At 32.3% G+C, this 21,390-nt stretch overlaps 2 protein-coding genes across 2 annotated transcripts; both read right to left on the bottom strand.

Annotated features, from left to right (window-relative positions):
- Positions 1 to 5,057: 5,057 nt before the first annotated feature.
- LOC106720708 (zinc carboxypeptidase-like) lies at positions 5,058 to 11,013 on the bottom strand. Its single transcript, XM_045686851.1, has 10 exons — positions 11,004 to 11,013; positions 8,699 to 8,808; positions 8,330 to 8,460; positions 8,039 to 8,114; positions 7,584 to 7,740; positions 7,080 to 7,240; positions 6,471 to 6,558; positions 6,023 to 6,225; positions 5,709 to 5,799; positions 5,058 to 5,242 (listed from the first exon to the last, which is right to left on the bottom strand). The coding sequence occupies exons 1-10, from the start codon at positions 11,011 to 11,013 to the stop codon at positions 5,058 to 5,060; spliced, it is 1,212 nt and encodes a 403-aa protein (XP_045542807.1).
- Positions 11,014 to 12,008: 995 nt separating this feature from the next.
- Positions 12,009 to 20,922, bottom strand: LOC106720607 (integrin alpha-PS3-like). Its single transcript, XM_045686850.1, has 24 exons — positions 20,713 to 20,922; positions 20,478 to 20,609; positions 20,074 to 20,138; positions 19,816 to 19,963; positions 19,287 to 19,481; positions 18,821 to 18,912; positions 18,407 to 18,619; positions 17,908 to 18,016; positions 17,563 to 17,781; positions 17,181 to 17,278; positions 16,673 to 16,757; positions 16,238 to 16,359; positions 16,055 to 16,127; positions 15,804 to 15,927; positions 15,302 to 15,494; positions 14,955 to 15,121; positions 14,341 to 14,422; positions 13,913 to 13,996; positions 13,699 to 13,837; positions 13,489 to 13,573; positions 12,953 to 13,076; positions 12,730 to 12,804; positions 12,497 to 12,562; positions 12,009 to 12,113 (listed from the first exon to the last, which is right to left on the bottom strand). The coding sequence occupies exons 1-24, from the start codon at positions 20,867 to 20,869 to the stop codon at positions 12,009 to 12,011; spliced, it is 2,952 nt and encodes a 983-aa protein (XP_045542806.1). The 5' UTR covers positions 20,870 to 20,922.
- Positions 20,923 to 21,390: the final 468 nt, after the last annotated feature.

Raw genomic sequence — 21,390 nt, 5'->3', positions numbered from 1 at the left:
TTTAAAATAAATAGTAATACTATATGTAAGCCTTTCTTATTTTACAACACGTATAATCGAAAACATCTTAAAAATGATGGGAAATTCACATTTTGACACCTTAAACGTGCAAATCGATACAGTCGTTTATGTTGTAGGCTTATAGGCTATTACAATGGCATTTATATACCTACATACAGAATTTACATATAACTATATATAAAAATGACTCCAAATGACACTCAGGAAATGAGCTCGTCTGGAATGGCATATACAACATTTTCTTAAACTTATCCTAAAAAGTTAGTTATTTGTTCATATGAATTTATTTAATTGCTTTCATCTTTTTACATTATTTAAAAAAAAAGTAGTCATTTTTCGTGACAAACGACTAGAAATGAGTTCCGAAAATTCTTCAACGAGTTCAACATACGTAGTTCTCGTATTTCTTGTTACATATCCACAATAAGCACTTTGAAACGTGCTCTGTGTATTCTCAACAAGAGATATCATCCCAAAAATGTTTTCTCTTTGTTTTCATAACCTACTTTGTTTCCCAGTGAAATCATTATAGCTGGTCTATGGCAAAGTACTTAGAGTACAACATCATATTGTTTTCGTCACACATTTAAAAGGCGAAGTATTTTTATTCTATGGAGTCTTTATTTTCTTATAACCCGAATGTAAATTAAGAAAATGCCTAATTTCAAATATTAAAAACGTTATTAAAATTTACCTATAATAATCAGTGCCGACGTTAGTGTTGTGCGCTGTTGGGCGACCGCCCATGACGTTGTTACATTGTCACATAACCTCGTTAAACCCTCAAAAGTATGATAAAAAGAGGGTGCCATATAAATCTCGTCCATTTTAAAAACGATAATGCCTATAACACGTATACTAGTGCAATTAAAGTTCTCAGAATTTCCTCGAAAATTACAGACAGTGAAACGGTTCCTTAAATGTGCGACAATACTTTAAACTTGTTAAGCTTTAGTACACTTAGCGTCATCTAGCGAAAACATGTAACATCTGCAGTTTTCTTTAATGAATATTATACCGTACACAAAATGTTTTACTTTGGCACAGGCTAAATTATTCTTAGATAATCTTACTAATATTATAAATACGAATGTTTGGAGGTTTGTAGGACCGGTCCAATGTCCGGAACGGTTCAATGGATCTTGCTGATATTCGACACAGATATAGAACATAGTCTGAAAGAACACATAGGATACTAATAAAGTTTATTTTTCAATTCCGCTCAGACGGAGACGCGGGCGAGAGCTGGTGTTACATATTGTTGAGACTTCAAATTTACTATTTTTACCTTTTTGCAAGAAATAGAAAAACAAAACACACAGCCAAAACAACAACAATGTCAACAATACGGCAAAAACAAAATACTAAATGTGTCAAACAAGAAAAAGTTATAGCCATTCTGAAGTAAGCCATAACATTTCTAACACGTGTAGATAGGAATGCTCCCTTATATATTTCTTCAATAAACTGTTCCAATAGGCAATAGGCGTTTGTATACCGAATGTCACGTACCCCTGTTGCCTTACATTCCTTTATAACTTCAGTATGATATTGTTTTTACTATGAATAAGCTCAATCTGAACATGTTAATCCAAAGTCCAATTAAGACTTTAGTTGTTTGTTTAACTGAATTGTTGTAATAATATTGATCAAACTGAAGATGGCGGTGTCGGCAAACAACTGTTTAACATTGTTAAACAGAACAATACAGATCTAACGCACGGGCGTTTCTAATCAACTTTATATATGCCACTGATTGATTGTGAACCTTGTCGGATAATAATCTGACTAGGTATGTTGTAAACTTTTAGTTAATTGTAAACTTAATGAATAATTTAAAATTTGACGTACCATTACTTTCTTCGACTTAAGAAATTACTAAAAGGCCTCTTTGTTCTTTTGCCTTTAATTTGTACTTTTATTTTATATAAAAATTCATCAAGGAAACATTGATTCTCGACTTTTTTCTGAAAATTGCTAATGTTTCATCCCGTCCACTAATTACTAATCGTTAATATCGTCTAGGCCGATTATAATCTGACCAAATTGAAAATCGATAAGTGTCATATAGACTTTAAACGCGGCGTAGTTCATTCACATATTACTTCAAAAACAAGTTAGATTGCTTCGCCCTCGCCGCGTCTCCTTTAATCTCATTGTTTAAGCCTTCATCGCTCTTCTTTTTAACTTAATTTAAACTCATGTATACATTAAACTTGTATTTATAATTTAATTTAATTTACTTAAACCTTAAAAATGTTTATGAATTTACGAAGTTATTCATTGTTAATAAGTGTATTAACCTTTAAAGGTTAAGACCGAAAAAATACGACAATATGTTGACTTTTGCTTATTTTGTTTTAATTAATGTGCAAAGCTTATTTACGAGGGCCACACTGAAAGTTTTTAGAACTGGCTACTTTTTAAGAATAAATTAAAAAAATAAGATTAAATTTTGAAAATAGAACTCTTTGCTAATATTATTGAGTACTAATTTAATTCGTTTGTCATTTGTTTTACGATTTGGCGGCAAATTGAAAGTTGTTGGTGTCAGGCCACTATGAATTTAACGCGAGAAAATTTTCGTACCTTGATTTTGTATGACTTTCGGTGTCATTTAAGTCAACAAGAATGTTATGACAGACTTCGATTGGCCTTTCACGCTGAAGACCCTTCTCGGGCCACTGTTTATAACTGGTTTAATGAGTTTAAATGTGGTCGCACCAATCTCAACGATGCTCTGCGTCAAGGACAGCCTTCTGCGGCGACGACTGAAGTTAACATCAGTGTTGTGCGATGTATGAAAGAGACTGATCCAAGAGTAACCTATCAACAGATTCGGACAAGCTTAGGCATCGATATGACTCAAGTGCAAAAAATCCTCCACAAACATTTAGCCATTAGGAAGCTTTGTGCCCGGTCGATACCCCATTATTTGACCGAGGCCCAAAAACTCCGTCGTGTTGATTGGTGCCATGAAATGATACAAATATTTAACGGAGGTGATTCAAAAGCTGTGTTCGACATGCTTACGGGTGACGAAAGCTGGATTTATTGCTATGATCCGGAAACCAAGAGACAATCTGCTCAGGGGGTGTTTCCTTCCAAGGAGTTGCCAACTAAATCGAAGAAAGGTCGAAGTGTAGGAAAAAAGATGGTGGCCTCATTCTTCGGAAGGACCGGTCATTATACGACAATTGTTTTAGAAGATTAAAAGTTACTTACTGCAGAGTTGTATACTAACAAATGTTTGCCACTTGTCTTGGAAAAAGATCGAGAAAAACGACCTTGAAGTAGGATCCTCCTTCATCACGACAACGCCTCTTCGCACACCGCCGGACGAACGATCGACTATTTGGCGTCGTCAGAGGTGGAATTGCTGGGTCACCCACCATTTAGCCCTGACCTCGCACCTTGCTACATTTATTTATACCCGAAAATAAAAGAAAAACTTCGAGGAAAAAATTTTATGGACGCCAAACAACCAGTGGCTGCGTTCCAGAAGGCCATCGAAGAGAGCCCTAAGGACGATTGGGCAAAATGGTCTTCTAGATGGTTCTATCGAATGCAGCGATGTATTAATGTTAATAGTAATATTCTGAAAATATATAATGTAAATAACAACTTGCTAGCTTGCTCAGTTTTTGATTTTCTAAGAACTTTCAGTGTGACCCTCGTACAACGTGGGAAAATGTGAGAAATGCACATTCGTAAAATACAGAGTAAAATCAAGAAGGTAAAGTAGAAAACACTGTTTGAAATACAAACCTTAGGATTTATTTAATTTTTGTACTTTAGTGTTTATGTGCGTTCCAAAAGTTTTTATTTTTTTTTCACTCATCACATTAAAATATTATTAATATCTTTTAGAATATTCGAGCCGTCTTTACCGAAATTACCTTAAAGATAATTCAAAAGAAATTCTTTGTAGCGAGATGCTCTCCAATATTGTTCTGTGAACTGAAAGAAACTCATTAAACATTTTCTTTTGCTTGAATGTACGTAATAAAAGGATATTCAGCTTTCGTGGCTGTTAACCAGGCAGGTTCTTATGTACCTTTCTATTTAGTGGTATATAATATTTAGAGCCTAATAACAGAAAAAAATATCAAATTGTTCAAAATTAAAAAATATGAAAATTCAATGAAAGAGGTGTTAATATATTATATATATTTAAAGTTATAAAATATAAAAAAGTTACAGAATATAAATTGTTCATTTGCTAGCAATTCCCAAAAGGTATGACAAGATTAAAAATTGACTAAGTTCACGATCAATCGGTGACATATTATACTTTTTTTAGTTATATTATATGTTTATACAAAACACATTTATTATTTAAAAATATAACGTTTTGTTACAAAAAAGTCACAACTTATTCCCTCCCTCAAATTAAGCAGGCTGCGTCACAGCCGTTACTGGAGATTGCTTACGCCTCATTGCATACTTTGACGTGACAAAAAAATGTTAAAGGGGTTTATTATTTAAATAACGCTTTTATTCGCGTCAGAAGAAAAGGTTTTTTCTTCTGAAGAGCGAAAAAATATATTATCTCAGAACACTGACTCGAATTTACGTACGTATTCTATAACGAGCATTTGACTGTTCTTTTTATTTTTTTGCGAGTCTTAAAAAATAAAATTGCGGTTTTGTATTTCTGTTTTACCTTATTTAGAGACTGATTTTCCTTATCTCTCCTTTACTTTTTTGTAGAATTTTTTTTTACACTTATTACGTATTGATGCATGTTAGTTTACATTTTGAACGTTAATTATTGTTGTAATATTTTAACTGGAATATTACTAATATTATATATGCGAATGTTTAGATGCATGGTTGTTAGAAGGTATCACCAGAATAGCTCAACGGATCTCGATGATATTTGGCATAGATATAGGACATAGGCCATTTAAACACGTCAAGTTTTTATTTAATTTTGCGCAGACGGTGTCGCGGGCGACAGCTAGTATTAAATAAAATCCATTACATATTTTAATATTTATTAATCAAAACAAAACACTTTTAAAATTACAATCTTAGTAATATCCCAGTTTATTCGCTTCCGTGACCAACCCTAGCATCATTTGTGTCACCTCGTCTCCTTGTTCTTGAATTCTGGATGGGGGCCAGTGGAAGGAGTTACCTCGTAGCTCGTATGTGAACACTAGAGGTGTACCTAATGCATGACGTACCCAATCCATACTGCCTCCTGAAGCTTTGTCTGCAAGAAATGAAAAGTGTTACGGACTGTCGAATTGGAGGACGAAAACTCTGTACCCCCAATATAAGTGGAGTCTTAGAATTTCCTTTTTAATTTAATATAATAATTCTGAACTGAACTATCCTGTCTCATTTATAATTTCAAGAACTTTGTAATTGGTGAATCAAACAGGGTTTCGGCTGTAAATAGTAGACCTGTGGTCTAATCAAGTTAACCACACCTGGTATGTACTATCAGTATATAAGTTGTCCAAGACCATTTGAGGTCCACGGGATAACTAGAAGGAATGTGCGTTGGTGAGAGGGTCCAAATTGAAGGTCCAATAATTGAAGATTAAATATCATGTTCACCGAAACCCATTTAAATTTAATATAATATAATGCTTCATAAATTACATTTGATCATTTCGCGTGGATTGTAGTTGTGGTTAGTTTCATAGTTGGAATATTCAGAAAGTTTAACTCACAGAGTATTTCAGCCGCAGTGCCGGGCCCCTCATATCTCTTATCTTTGTTAACTTTGTAGCCGTAATCAAGCGATGATTGACCCACTTTAACCTGGAAATATTATACAAATTGCATGCAATTTAAAATTAAATTACATTTAACTACATGTATTTCATAACTACGATTCTAAAAGATTTTATTATAAAACATCTTATAACATAAGATATTAACAAATAAATCTACTGAAACTAATAAAAGAATAGAAACCTTTGTACCAGTGAATAATCATATTAAAACAGTTATACTTTATCGTGTAAAATAAACAGAAATATACCAAGTCGTCGTAATTGTGCACATGTTCTGTAGAATCAGAGTACGGCAGCAGTAGCATGGCAGCGTACGAATGGAAACTGATGTAGGCCATCATGTTGTCGATGCTCTGTATGTAGGACGCCAGCGTGCGTGTTTCTATCTCAGAGAACGGACGGGAGCCTGCATATGTCTGGTAGTCGCATGGATTGTGCGTTGATGAGTGTTCTGCAAATTAAAAGGATTGAAATCTCTTTTTATAATTTACCTATGAATGTGGGCTCCTTTGGTTTTAGTTATCAATCTCACACTGTTTAACAAAAACAAATATTATAGTTAGAAATCTACCTAACGGGATAAAATCTATTGTTGTAGAGTATTGAAGTAGAAATCTAACCTGTCTACGAAATGTAGGATCTATAAAGAACACTCGAACTCCTTAGCCTAGATAACCCTTCTAACACAATACTTACGACCCCAGTTGTAATCCCAGTTCCTGTTAGGATCAGCACCGAAGCATCGGTTAGTGGTTTTTGATAGAGTCTTTCGCCAAAGTCGATCCTAAAATTAATACCAAGATTAAAAATCAAAACTTCAACAGTACTACAGGGGATATAAATTACGAACTATTTTAGGTACATTTTTGATCTTAAATTTCAAATTCGGTCCGAAATATAAAGGGTAGATATATACGTGTATATTATCGCTGAATCTAACTTTTATGTCGGACGTGACAAGAATTCAACAAGTGAGTACGTGGCAAGGCTCTATAATGTTGTAGGGTACTTCCAATTGTTGCCAATATTCAACTTATAGAATGTATAAAACTGCGTATAGCACACCGATATCTCGCTAGTAAAAATCTAGTCATAGTAATAATCTGCATCTTTTTAAAATGGCGAGTAGCATGGTTGAGTGTATGACTATTGTGTGACAACATAAGCCAAGAACTTACTTGGAGTGGTTACAAGAAAAATTATACAAGACAACATTTTACGTAATTATTTTAAGTGACTTCACGTTTACAATGTGCGTGTTAAATTCTTAGTCATGTAATAATTATAACGTAAACAAATTCATACCACGGTGTAACTGTAGTGATAGCCGTCCGGATTAACAGATGGGAAGATGCGCCAGTCGAATTGATCCCTCAGGGCTGTTATGTTCGCGTCCTTGCTTGTTAACAACTCGTTGATAAAGTACGTAGTAGTTGCAGGAGCTATCCATTCTCGAGCGTGAATACCTAAAATATAAAGTACTATGTAACTGCTATAATCTAGTATTAAGTATATAACATTCTAATTGAGTTAATTTTAACATGAGCCATTTACACTTGGACCTATTCATTTGGCCGCGCTTTTTCTTTTTAAATTGGGTAAAACGAAAAACGGTATAATATTACAGATAATAATACTCGTATACTAGTAATATGTCAACGAACCATTGGCTTTAGCAATGTATAAAGAGCTGTCGTATTGCTTTATTACATGCTTACATTGTCGTATTATGTATTCGTTACCAGGCAAGTGAATTCTGTTTCTGTTTTTTTTTAATTAATAGCTTTAAAATATAATTAAAATTATTACCCGATTCAATAAATATAACAGGTTTAGGTGTATATTCTTGTGAAGGAGTATTTATACGAAGTCCTAATATGGACCGACCCTGATAAGTCTTGCCTCCGATGATTAGTTCAGACCAATTTGAATAAGATTTACTCATATTTGTCAAGTATTTATATATCTGCAAATAATACATACACAAATTAATTCATAAATCAGTACTCAGGGACGTTCAATGGTATCATTATGAGTTCCTTAATGATCATTTTACGAATTGGAGTGACAGTTTAATCGAATGTTTGAATGGATGGATGTTTGTTTGAAGATATCTCCGGAACGGCTCAGCGGATCTTAATGAAATTTATCATAGATGTAGAGCATAGTCTGGAAGAATAGCCTTCTAATTAAGTTTGTTTTCCGCGCAGATGGAGTGGCGGGCAACAGCTAGTTATCAAATAAATTAAATTAAATAAACGTACATCGTCGATGTCATAATACGCCGTCCATGAGAATTCTTTATTACCTCTTAGCATCGACTTTTCTGATTGAATAATTCTGTAAAATATTACATCAAATTTAATAATTTGAACTTAGACGAATAATTTCTTACTTCTTAAAGAATACAAAAATAAACTATTTTTTGCTAGACTTTAATAATTATATTCCGCAATAATGTAAACAGCTGCTCTGATAAATCATGTGAACTTAATCTTACATCTGAAATAAAAAGTAATAAAAATAATAGAGCAACATCGATGTATTTTCCTTACTTAGAAATGTCGTCATAGATCATTGTAGCCTTCAGATTCTCTTGTACGACTATTTTATTGAAGAAATCTTCTAAATGAGGCGCCACGACAAATTCACCGCCGTTTCTAGTGTCGGCGTATGAAAGAGTCTCCTGAAACATTTTATGTTTATATTCAATTGTTGTTTATTTGGTTATGGCATTATTAACCGTTTCCATTGCACAAACTGCAATATATTTTGCGTTTATTTTTTAAAGTAAATGAAAGGGATCATAGGATGTAATTATAGTTCAGGTTATTTGCTGTCAAAGCAGCTTTCTTTTTATAAAGCATACATATTATAATTTTTATTTGATATACAGCGGTTTAAAATGTATTTTAAATACTTACATCTCTTTCCTGTAACGCATTACGTAATCTTTCTATACTAGTTCTGTCGCCTTCAACGTTGAAACATTTAAAATTTTTGTAACTCCTATACCCTGGCACTTTGGCAGAAACTATTAGAAAATTTACAAAAAATAGAACACAGAGTGATATTATTTTTTTCATGTTTTAAAATTTCTCTATATTTTTGCAATCTGGTTTTATTACTAAAACAATTTGCACGTGTATATATAGGGATCTATTCTGATTACAAAATTCTTGAAATTTCAAGCGTACGGTAAAGCCCGTTTAGTCGATTGCCACAGCGCAGAATTTTTCGTTGCACTTAACACCAGTATACTAATAGCACGTAAGAGAATTCAATTCTGTGCTAAAATAATCTGCATTTACATGCAAGTGAAAATAAAACCAAAAAAAAATGTAGACTTAACCCCAAGCAATGTTATTCTGAAATAAAAAGTGAACGTAATACAGAAATCTTTTTAGTCTGTAAAAATTACAAATAGTTACGAAATATTGTCAAAATAGATTTAATAATTTATCCCAAACATAAAAAGTATATAAACATTTTAGACGTTAATAATGGAAACAATGTGTTTATTTGGTTAGAAAACTCAGTATCTATTGAAAATTTTGTAAAATCAAATGGTAAATGCCAACCATATTATAAGTTGTTACTAACAAAGAATAACAAGAAGACAGAATCGTTTTGCGAATTTTCATTTATTCTATGAAACTAAACGTTCCTTTAATACTCGAGTTTGTAACAAAGTATCTGATAATGACGATAGTAAACCGTTAAGTACCCGCATTATAAACACTTAATAAAATAAAATCGGCCTTAACACATAATCATAGAGTCATGGCCTGTATTGTAGTAAAAAAAAATGTTGTTTATTTGTTTTTGTAAATAAACTTACATCTTATGCGTGTACATGGAAAATTCTTAAAACTATGTACTCGTACATACTAAGTTTGAAAATCATTCATTTCGTATTTATCTTACGCTTATTGAAAATACTTCCTTAGCTCTCTTAATCTCTTTGTGTGTTGACTCTGTTCATGAGTAAGGAACATTTGGAAAAAGAAAAAAGCTAAGCAACGCAATAATATACAAGAAATTGTTAACATTAAGCAAGTCTTCTCGATGTCTCATACTCTCTCCACGCACGTAGTTGTAAAACATTGAGCGACATCTGTTTACGCCGAAGATCTTGTCGCGACGTTCGGTAGCGGCGTTGGCAAATTTAATTATCTGGCAGTCTTCTTATTTAAATCGACGAGAGGTCTTTTGATGAAATGAAAATATCAAGCTAATTAGTTTTATCTCCAAACTCTAAAAATACGACGGGTCAAACAGAATCAAAGTTGTTCTTTTTTTTTTCTTCAATAGACTCAATTATACGTCGTCGATGGTGAATGTTTGAAAATAATTACGAACTTTTTTCTTTATTATTTATGTAAATACAGGGTGTGCAGTAAACTAAATTGTTGAATATATTGGAAATGAATAAGAAATTAAATTAACTTTATAATAAACTATTATCATAGTACTGTAATGGGTCCTTTTAGTAGAATTTGTTTGTTCTTTGTAACACACAAATTCTGATATTTGCGTAATTGAAACCACTGACTATGCTTTTTAATGTAAATTAAACTTCAACAAAATATACGTTTGCGGTAAAGATATCTGTGAGAACTAAGTTCAAACTCATATTTTGCGGTTACAACAAAGTGCAAAAGTTTGTTGAAACTAATCTCTGAACGTTACTCGCTTTCGTATCTGAATGGTATTCGCTTTAGTGGTTTAAAGTAGTTCCATACTTTGTTACTCATTTTTTTACTACTTGTTTAATGAAGTTTCTTTTTATTTTTATAGTATAACTAGCTGTCGCCCGCGACTCCGTCCGCGCGCAGTTAAAAAAAACTTAATTGGGGTATGAAAAATAGATAAAAATAAATGTAGCTTATATGACACGTTCGTAGATTTACCATAGCAGCGCCATCTATTGATTACTTACTCAACCCAGTCGAAAGGTATCGACATCTGTTAACAGATAATTGTGACTGTCAAATAATAACAGACAAATAATTAGCAATAAATTAAAATTGCGACTATAATTTGAGATTTAAACTATCCTATCTCTCAAGTTGGATTGAACTGCACATGGTGTGCGAATTTTATTATAATCGGTTAAGTGGTTTAGGAGTCCATTGAGGACAAACATTGTGACACGAGATTTATATATATTAAGATGTGGCGAACGAACGGCCTTCTGAAATCCCTAAAATAGCGAATTGACCTTACCAATCGACATCGTGCAATAAGTTACATAATTGTAAATGCATATTTCCCATTCCAATACATCCCCTTCCCCGACAAATCTCTACTTTTTTATTCCTTGAAAAATTACTTTTGAAGTCAAAGATATTTACTGACCATTCTTTATTAAAATACTCTCATCAGTACATCCTTAATAAGGAAAAAACTCAGATAACAATTCTGTGGGTAGACTTAATTAAAATGACATCGACATATTGCGAATACTCATTCCGTGACCTTACGAAATACATGTAACAGTGAGAGCTTAATCTAATCAGTCTACCGACGAAAAGAATAGATTACTTCCATCGGAACGAGTTGCCATTTCATCAATCAACAAGGATACGAGCATGAAATGTCATCAAGTGAAGGATCATTGCGACAAGTCCGCATTTCCTGATAAAAATCTATACTCGAAAGCATTTTTTCCATTACTTTGGTAATGTTACAAATAAAAAAATAAAAATTATTGTTAGGTCAGTAGGAATAGTTAAAAAATAATACCTATATTATTTTACTTCAACGTTACATTTGTTTTGTAGTATTTATTTTCAAAAATGGTATACATGTCACGATCAATCAAGTGTTAACACGCGTTAACTTGAACGTAACAGCGCTGAGGGATCAGTTCGATTGGCATGTCTTATCCGCAACTAATCCTGATGGATTTCATTTAAGTGATGCGAGGCGGAGTATTATCAGACGTGTGAAGGCTGACGGGAACATCTTGTAACATATTTATTGCGATATAAGACCAGTCGGATGACCGTATATTATATAATATAAAGTTATTTAGCACAACTTTTTACCATCAGTATTTGTTTGTTTTTTTAGTATAAGTATTTGTTACACACACAATACGTGGATTCATGATCTTTGACGATTTTAAAATGACGCGGTATTGAATTATAAATATTATGTAATAGAAATCAAATGATTAAAAATTATTCAAGTAACAATTATGTTTATTAACTCAAATATTACAATATTCTAATGAACTTCAACTTCCCGTGTCTTGATGAGGTTGTCTTCTTCACAAATTTCTATATCTGAGCATTCTGACTTGAATGGTATTTCTGTAGATTCTAAGGCTTTCTGGAACAAATTACTTGTTTTTTTTATTTGTCATAAATCAATAGAACAAATACCGAATTCCATTTGCATTCTTTTCTGTAATGTCGTAGAGTTCAGTCATTTGAATTTAATTAAAATAATTATTAGTTTCAGTTACCTAAGTTTACCGATTTTTAGTTATCGAAGTTAATTTCAGTTGCAATTTCAGGAGAAATATTTATGCAAGTTTTTTTTTCTTAATTCGATGGAATAAATAAATAAATTATTTGCAACAATATTATTTCAAATTGTAAAATTAAATTATTTTTTATTTAGAATTTGTAATTATTTGAGCTGCAAAAGTTATTTACTATAATTACTACTCTAAATATTTATTTTCCAATTTCTGTATTATTGCTTCTTACATTATGAAGTCCTGTGCTACCCGAGCTCGTACTGGCATCGTTTGCTCCAGAAGGCGCCATTCGTTTCTATAATATTATGCACAAATAAATACATCGGTAACATAAAACTTATAATCAAATCAGATTTAGAACAAATATTCTAGTATTAATTTACCTGGACGTTTATTTCGTCGGTTTTAATACGAAAAAAATAAATGTTTGTAAAAATTTAATAACGATTAAAATGTACTTACCACACTTTTCCTTAATTCATCTTCCCTCTTCTCTTGTATTAATTTCTTTTTTGTGTTTCTTTTAAAGAAGCCAATCTGAAAAGTTTTCTTTAATTTTTAGTATCGGTACTAAAGATTATTATTATACAGAAGTTCATTTCCAAGAAAAAATTTATAGATGAAAAGCTTTTTGCTTACTAAACAAAAAAAAAACAATTTTATAGAAAGTAATAATTAAGATTACCTTACGTAGAATATAAATGACTAGAGCTAATATTAATAAAGCCACTATAACCGCTATTGCTATTATTAATGGCTTATTTTGTCCAATTGATAGCTCCTTGTGGTACTTTATAACTGTAGTTAATCTATAACAATCAATAAATTAATTATCATCATCATCAGCTCACTTTACGACTCCACTACCCTACCCTACCCTAAGTTAGTGGTGACTAGGCCATAGTCAACCACGATGGTCCACTGTGAGTTGCTTGACTTCTCACATATCTTTGAATTTCTTCGCAAATATGTGCAGCTTGTATTATTAAATAAATTAGATAAAACGAAAAACATTGTCACTCGTCTTCTAATTACGTTTTAAGTCCTGTCAAATATTGTTAAAAAGCAAACCTTTTCTGTTGCATTTAGGCCTCTATCTATGACAATTACTATAAAATATGAAGTTAAATTTTGTAGTAAAAGTATCAATGATATTTTTTTGGGACGATATTATGCAAAATAGTCAAACGAGAAAACATCAACAAACATTTGATTACTTACGAAAACTCTTTCTTTTCTTCTGTGGGAAGCAAATATAACTCTAGACTTGAAGATATGTTGAGCGTGTTTCCAACTCGATATTTCTCTAAAAATATCAATTTTATTATTATTATTAAATATTAATGTGTTGAATTCAACAATTTAATTATTATAAATGTCTTTCAGTGAATTAATTTGTTTTTAATCAATAAGGATTAATTTTGTACAAACCAACGTCGTTTTCCATTATAATTGTAGTTGGAATTATTTTGAATATGGAATTCGGTTCTAAGGTTAGCATACACACGTATGTCACTTCCTCACTCGTGTCTTGTCTGACACAGTCCGTCGTTACGGAAGTTTGAAATATCTGTAACAAATAATAAATAATGAGTAGAAATTATTAAATAAAAATCTCATTTTATCTAATTGAATCAAAACTCACTTTATATTCTTTAATAAATATTTGCTTCTTCCATTTAATTATAGCACGAACACGTCTCCACAATATGCTGCCATTGTTTATAATCTGCAAAGTTAAAGTAAGGGCAAAAAAATTACGGATGATTACACACATAGATTTTAATCAAATTTGACGAAAGTTCAACGGAAAAAATATCGTTCGTAAGAAAGATGAAATAAGCATTACAAAACAGTTAACTATAGATAACTAGCTGTCGCTCGCGACTCTGTCCGCACATAATTTAAAAAAAAAACTTTATAAACAGCCTATGTTTTCTTTCAGAGTATGTTCTACTTTTGTGTCAAATTTCATTAAGATCCATTCAGTCGTTCCTTCCGGTGATAACTTCAATAGAACATCAATCCATTCATCTATCTAAACTTTCGCATTTATAATATTAGTATGATTACCGCATATTCTTGGAAGTTTTCACAAGTTTCCACTGTCTTATCCATTACGTCGCTGTCGGTAACCACTCGATCACGTGATGCACTGAAAGTTGTTAACAAAATTCTTTTACCGTGAGCTTCTGAGACCAAAAATTCCGTCTAAAACATATTTTTATCTTTGTTTCGTCAAAGATAAAACTGGGGTGAGGAGATGTTGGTCTCAGAAACTAATGTTAATTCGTTCAAATCGTAGTTATCTTCAGCTAAATATTATCTATTAACTTATCATACACGAATTAGCAATCGACCAACGCAGTTTGCAAAGCCTGCTACTCACTTTCAGATTTAACTGCACAATCGAACGGTACAATTAAAACTGACGTGTGTAAGCGAAACTGAGAACTGTACAATCTAATAGTTCAAATTTTGCTCACATAAATCTGTGCAGTTTAAATTGAAAGTGTACAAAAAGCTTTACAATATCGTTAGGCAGAAAGGTAATAATAATTTTTTTCAACAAAAAAAAAAACTTTGTGAAATACAACATACGAACACATATCGTGGAAGTAAAAAAGCAAGCATTGACTTTATTCTAAATCATTAATAATAACTACTGGAATTTATTTTATAAATACCCGTTTATAGCAATGCCTTCGGCGTTCAACTCTAAAGGTACGACTAGCTGCGTCTCTTGGTATTCGGTTTGCATAACGCAACTGCTGTTGTAGAATTTCACGTCGACCACTAAAGTGTTCAAATCATTTGTCGGACTACTCATATCTATAGGGATTGTTAAAATATGCTGGAAACAAGATTTTTGTTTTATTATTAAAATTGTATAAAATAGGATATGAGACGACTGAGAGTTGTACATACATACTGTTCCAACCCTTCGTAAAGAAAAGAACAGAAAGAATAATGCTGTAATAATGGAAGATCGGAGGAACTGAATTAAAATAGTAATGGACAGGAAAATGATTACCTCTTCATTTCTCTTTATCGGTAATGGTAGTAAGCACTTATATGTTCCGTCCTGTTCGTCGCAAGTATTCCTCCCTACGCGGCCTCCACTGATCCTCAAATAAACGCATGTCTGCACGTACGAATTGTTGCCGTGGTTTTTAAAATGCATTATCACTTGCTCCGACTTTGTAGATCCCAACTTGTAAGATTTACTAAAATCGTTTTAATTTAATAAATGTTTGTTTGAAGGTATCTCCGGAACGGGTCAACGGATCTTGATGAAATTTGGTACAAATGTAGAACATAGTCTGGAAGAACACATAGGCTACTTATTAAGTTTTTTTTAAATGCGGCGCGGACAGAGTCGCGGGCGACAGCTAGTTCTTAATTTAATTACAATTAATTGTTTATTTTAAATCGTTACTCTTTTAACCTTCAAGTTTTCGTAGTTTTGGAGTAGTTCTTCCAATGATTTCTGGTAAACTGTTTGTGGTTTAAGAACAAAATTAAAATATTTTTACCTTCCAGACCATTCCAGTGTCATATTTAATTGCGGTAAGCAGCTCTCGCCTGAGCATCGCCGCTCAATGTCCAGAGATGACGTAGGATTTTCTGGATATATTGCCACCCATGACGGATTGAATGCTGAAAACAAAACAAAGTTTTAATATGTTTATTATGGGTGAACTTTTTCGGTGAATTCTGCGTGCTTTATGTATTATATCATAAAACTTAGAAAAAAAATCTTAAAAACTTAAAATTATTTTTTTACCGTCATTTTGAAACATTGCCTCGTCTAATTTTACTGAAGTCGTAAACTTATAAGTACCAGGTTCATCATTACTCTGAAAAAAAAAAATTAAAAAAACTTTAAGAAAATAACGAATATAATCTTATTTTACGACTTTAATGGAGTATTATTACAAATATAATTTACAGTAATAAATAAACTTACGATATCAACATCAACATCAATCACGCACTTTGTTTTATTTCGTGATAAACTAATTGTCTTCAATTCTTGATCGTATCTTATTTGTACACCATCCCCCACAACATTGTTTTCAATCAATAAATCTGAAACAGGGATTCTAAGACTATTAAACTTCAAAGCATTTACAGAGGGCCTAGCACGAAAATTTGCGAAAAAGTATTCGTATTATCATAAACAAAATTTGCATTAGATTTGTATAAATTTTAACATCATAAACGCAAATCGGTAATATTCGTGATAGACCCACAGATTTGACATTTGTTTTTATAATTTTGGATGAAAAAATCGGTAACTGAATTGCGCCAATAACAAGCAACCTTCTACCTTATGAAGTTCAATGCCATTCATTTTTCTCTTAACTTACGATATTTGAAAACTATATCACTAAATACATACTTCCAGTGATATTCAGTGGCTTTTCATGAATATTTATATCAATCACCACTCGGACCGTAAAATTCTTGGCCTTTATGCGAACCACCTAAAATAGTAAAATGACAAAAAAAACTTTGTAAATATGATAACAAAATTAATACAGACTCAATGGTCGTTAGGTGTAAAAATTATAGCATGCATTACGTGGAAGATGACACGATTAAAAAATAAATGACAAAAGGGTTAAACTTTAGATTATGTAACATAGAGTTGGCGATTGCAACTTAAATGGCGAATAGGGTATTATCTAAGCACTTACTAGCCAAAGTTTAAAGTTGCGGAACCTCGCAGATTTTTAGTTATTGAATTCTAATTTTAGGTTACATTTTCCATACATTTTACATAAAAGTTGCAATCTCCAACTCGACGTTAAGTAATATAAAGTTTAGCCAACAAAAGAAATGATGGTAGTTGATGATGAAAAATGCGAGATGAGATGAAAACAGACAAGTGTAAATATGATATTTACCTGATCACCGACGAGGTGTGAAGTTACAGTCACACCTACCGAAGGGACGCCTCGGTACATAATTACACGCGAGCTTTCAGGACATCCCACAGCCAATTCTGTAAACAAGAGTCAGTTGTTTAAAAAACACACGCCCTACAAATGTGGAATTTGATTCTAATTTGGTAGCGTTGAAACATTTTAAAATGATAAGGGCTTTTAAAGCGATTATCGAAGATGTGTGACACTATACAAGAACTTCATGTCCACTATCCCTGCCGAAATACTTGTACTCAAAGTGTCGTTGTGTCATTGTCTTCAAAGGAAATAAGAAATTTGACATCTTTTTGTAGTGTAAAATCACAATAAGATTATAGTACGTTGGTATTTACACAAAACTTACCATCGGCACCGTTGTTATCTACATCATTGATGACTTGAAGCGTGACTCCAAAAGATTTGAAGTCAACATTCTGAATTCTTTGTGTCGACACGAACTGCGAGAGGTACATTGTTTCCTTAAAGTCATTGCCTTTCAGACATTTCTTGTTCAATTCTTTCCCATATATGATGTATACAGCGCCAATACCTAAGTCTTCGTATGGAGCACTCACAATCACTTCTGCAATATAAATTTAAACTATGATATAAAATCAAGTAGCTTCAGTAGCTTGTGTTGATAAACGCCACCCCAGAGATGTAAACTCTTTTACGCACACAAGCACACACATTTTTAAGATATTTTTACCTGGGAAACCATCTCCGTCGACGTCGGTCGAAGCGATAGCACTGCCAAACCTCGCACCCACTTTATTACCAACGATTAACCGCGTTCTGTTCCTGCTTCCAATAGTGGCCTTTGCAAAGTTTAATATGAAAAATAAGATAGATACTTTACAATTTTTGTAAATACCACCTTCCATAGTAATTTATTCAATTAAGTGGACTTAAAAAGCTAGCACTATTGTATTCGAATTTCCTTTTTCGCTTTTCGTTTTTTTCACACGAGTTTGTGATACTTCTCTGATAATCTAATTTCGATTACTGTCAGTCAGACTTATTGGTTTTTAACTGAACAGTCAAGACTGGGAACTGAAGAACTCAAGTGTTCTATACTATTTTTTATGAAGTAATACAAGGGCAGAATTGTTTTTTTACTGATTATTGATTTATTTACTGTCAAAAATTCCTGTTCTGTCACGTGGTGTTATTAATGAATTAATTTATTTTACCAGATAGCAACTTACCAAATCGCCACCTGTGTAGATGTACAAGGCGCCTGTTTCATAGGCATCGTCTTCATAAAAGGCAGGCGCTCCCACCAGTAGCTCCGTGTATCCGTCAGAATTAATATCTGCCCCGAGCATCGCCGAACCGAACATTGTGTTAATCGCTTCAAAATCGATGCTGATGCGTGGCACCAAATACAATTTTTGATTTTTATATCGCAAAAATGATATCTGTAAAAACATTTTAAACTAGGAAAAATGTGAAGAAGATAACGTAATAGGAAAATAAATAAAGTAAATTATTTTTTTCTATTACTAGTACGAATACTTCTCTGTCAACGTATCTGAATCACAATAGCTTGGTGCAGAGTATATTCTCACAATATCAATTGACTGCTTGCTTTTTATATACTAAAAAATATATTAACATACCTTTCCGTATGTGTCATCTGTTCGCATACTAAATGCATACAATGTTTGATTAATACCAGAATAAAAGAACGTTCCCGATGCCAGAGCAGACCCTGAATATAAAAAAGAGATATTTGACACTAACAAATGTGGTGCTTTAGGGTTGCTCTATCTAGTTTGTCATAATTTTTCAAATGTATTTTAAAAATATATACGTTTTAATTTAATCTAACTTCTAAGGGAGAGTAATTGTCGGGGTCAGGACGGAAGACTTCCATAAGCGAAAAACTTAAGTTAGACAGAAATCTCATCCAGGTTCTAATGTATATTAATTTTTGATATTATACATATCTTGTTGGCTTCATAATTTTCTAACAAATTGCTTTACAAATATTATAAAAAGTTTACTTCATAATTGTAAACATTGTACGATAGTATAGGGCTCTATTCACTCGCTCTGAATTTTTGATATTTTTGCATTACTTACCAACATAGCGGAACTTATTGACAATACTTTGGAACCAGGCAGAACCACCAATGCTTTCTATGGACCATGAAGGTTTTAAAGGATCTTCGCTTGAAATATAACTGAAGTAGCCTCTGTCAAATATCTTGGATAATAGTATTAAATTATTACTTTGATCATACAATGAAGTCCAACCAAGTCCATTGCCAAAAGAATCTGGGAAATAAAGTTTTGTAGTATTTTTTTTTTCAGTTTCTACTATAATTTAAACTATTTGTAGTTTACTGGAACAATTTACCTTTACATTTAACTGCCGAAACATTTGTACTAAAGCATATCGTTGTCTTTTAATTTTCAAAGTTAATGACGAATGAAAACATGTTTTCATACAAGTTTAACGATAGTGGTAACCCACAGAAAATTAAATAGAATAGTAGATTTGCTATTTAAAAATACTTCCTATACATTTCCATATCGACGGCATACTAATTCTGCAATTTCTAGTTGTTTTACAAACTCGTACTAAACCTTGTTATTATTAGATACTTACGTCTATTGATCTTGTTTTTGATGAATTGTTCGTAAGGTCCATTATAAAGATATGCTGTACCATTGTAAATGAAACAAGTACCATAGGAGCTGGAGGTAACGACTGGCTGAATTTTATCATACGATGACTTCCAAAATGGGGCACAAGTCTGCACAAGTAGAACATACTATGGTATAATCCAACTCAATTGCTTTCGCTAATACAAATAAAATGAATTTTTGTTCGTTTGATTTGAAAAAAAAAAGTAAGATAACTTACCAAGAAGTAGTCGTCCGTTGCAGTAATTGATGCACCAAGACAGTAATGACGGTCGGGATAATCTTCTAAAAATAAAATCATAACTTGAAATTTTTCTACATAGACGTAGCTTTTTTAGAAGAGAAGGAAGCAAACAAGTTGATCATTAACTATTATAGACATCCCCAACACTAGAGGAACTGCAGGTGCATTGCCGGCCATAGATAAAGAAAATAATTTGCTTGAAGGACCACGCCCTACATATGCCGCTTTTGCTTTTGATTTTAACGATTCCACTGTTGAATAAAGAACCCGATACCATAGAAAAGATGGAAGAGATAAAAAAGAAAACAAAATCTGCATAAAAATATGAAATGGTTTAATTGTTTCCTTGTGTATATTTTAACTAGAGAAGAATACATTACCTCTAGTAGAGTTTACGGTGAGTCTTTCCACGTCTATGTTAGCTTTTTCACAGATGCCGTTGTTTTTTAATATATCTTCAATAGCACATATATACACTCGTCCGTTCAGATCGCTATACGGTGCACCGATTACTATAACAATTGGGTTATAGCTTAAATAACATTAAAATTGTTGAGATTTGACGATTATTTGAGCTAACAATGTCTTCGTTGGCTTAACAACTACAGTACTTACCCAGTTTCCCGGATTTTTGATAACCGATTGAAAATCCAAATGCCATATTTTCTATATCTTCCGAAGGCATTATTTTTAATGACGATGGCTCGTGAAAAAGCACTCCAAAAACCATATTAATTACTATAGTCAATATATATAAAGATTTCAAATACATTTTAAAGCATTAAATTAACTTTGAACTACATTAGACAGCGATTTGACTTCGTATCGAATGTACTATGGTGGTTGTTTCAAAAATAACTAAATTATGAGTAATGTTAGAACTTGCAATCATTATAGAAACCACGAAAACAATCAAAGAATAAAGTAACAAAATATTTTTAACTAAAACTAGATGGAATCTTTTACCGATAATATTAATTTTTTATTATAAAGATTTTGATAGTTGAAAGTAAAGGCTAACCGATTTCAACTAAAAAAACATGTTATTTTTTTTTACAAACAGTATGAGAGAGTTAACAATACATGGGTTACGACAGAAAATTCACTGCAAAGAAATTTTAACATAGTCACTAGCTCAAATAACAAAATTTAAATAGGTTAACAGAAGACTCCACAGATTTATATTCGAAAAAATTTACTTTAATGCCTAAATCCGCATCTATAAAACAAACATATATGTGTACAGGAAGGAAAACAATAAAATAATCAATTATTCCTCCAAACATAACACAA

The sequence above is a fragment of the Papilio machaon genome, chromosome 4, assembly GCF_912999745.1.
Source record: "Papilio machaon chromosome 4, ilPapMach1.1, whole genome shotgun sequence".
Classification (NCBI taxonomy): Eukaryota; Metazoa; Arthropoda; class Insecta; order Lepidoptera; family Papilionidae; genus Papilio; species Papilio machaon.
The sequence above is the reverse complement of the archived record's forward strand: the minus strand, read 5'-3'. Positions and strand labels throughout refer to the sequence as shown.

Coding starts and splice junctions, on each gene's coding strand:
- LOC106720708 (XM_045686851.1), bottom strand. Junction 6,559..7,079: donor ATCACTACAGTTACACCGTG/GTATGAATTTGT, acceptor TATTAATTTTAG/GATCGACTTTGGCGAAAGAC. Junction 5,243..5,708: donor CACTGCGGCTGAAATACTCT/GTGAGTTAAACT, acceptor CATTTCTTGCAG/ACAAAGCTTCAGGAGGCAGT.
- LOC106720607 (XM_045686850.1), bottom strand. CDS start 20,869: ATGTATTTGAAATCTTTATATATATTGACTATAGTAATTAATATGGTT. Junction 20,139..20,477: donor CACCGTAAACTCTACTAGAG/GTAATGTATTCT, acceptor TTTTATTTTTAG/AAGATTATCCCGACCGTCAT. Junction 15,122..15,301: donor CGATAAAGAGAAATGAAGAG/GTAATCATTTTC, acceptor TCTTGTTTCCAG/CATATTTTAACAATCCCTAT.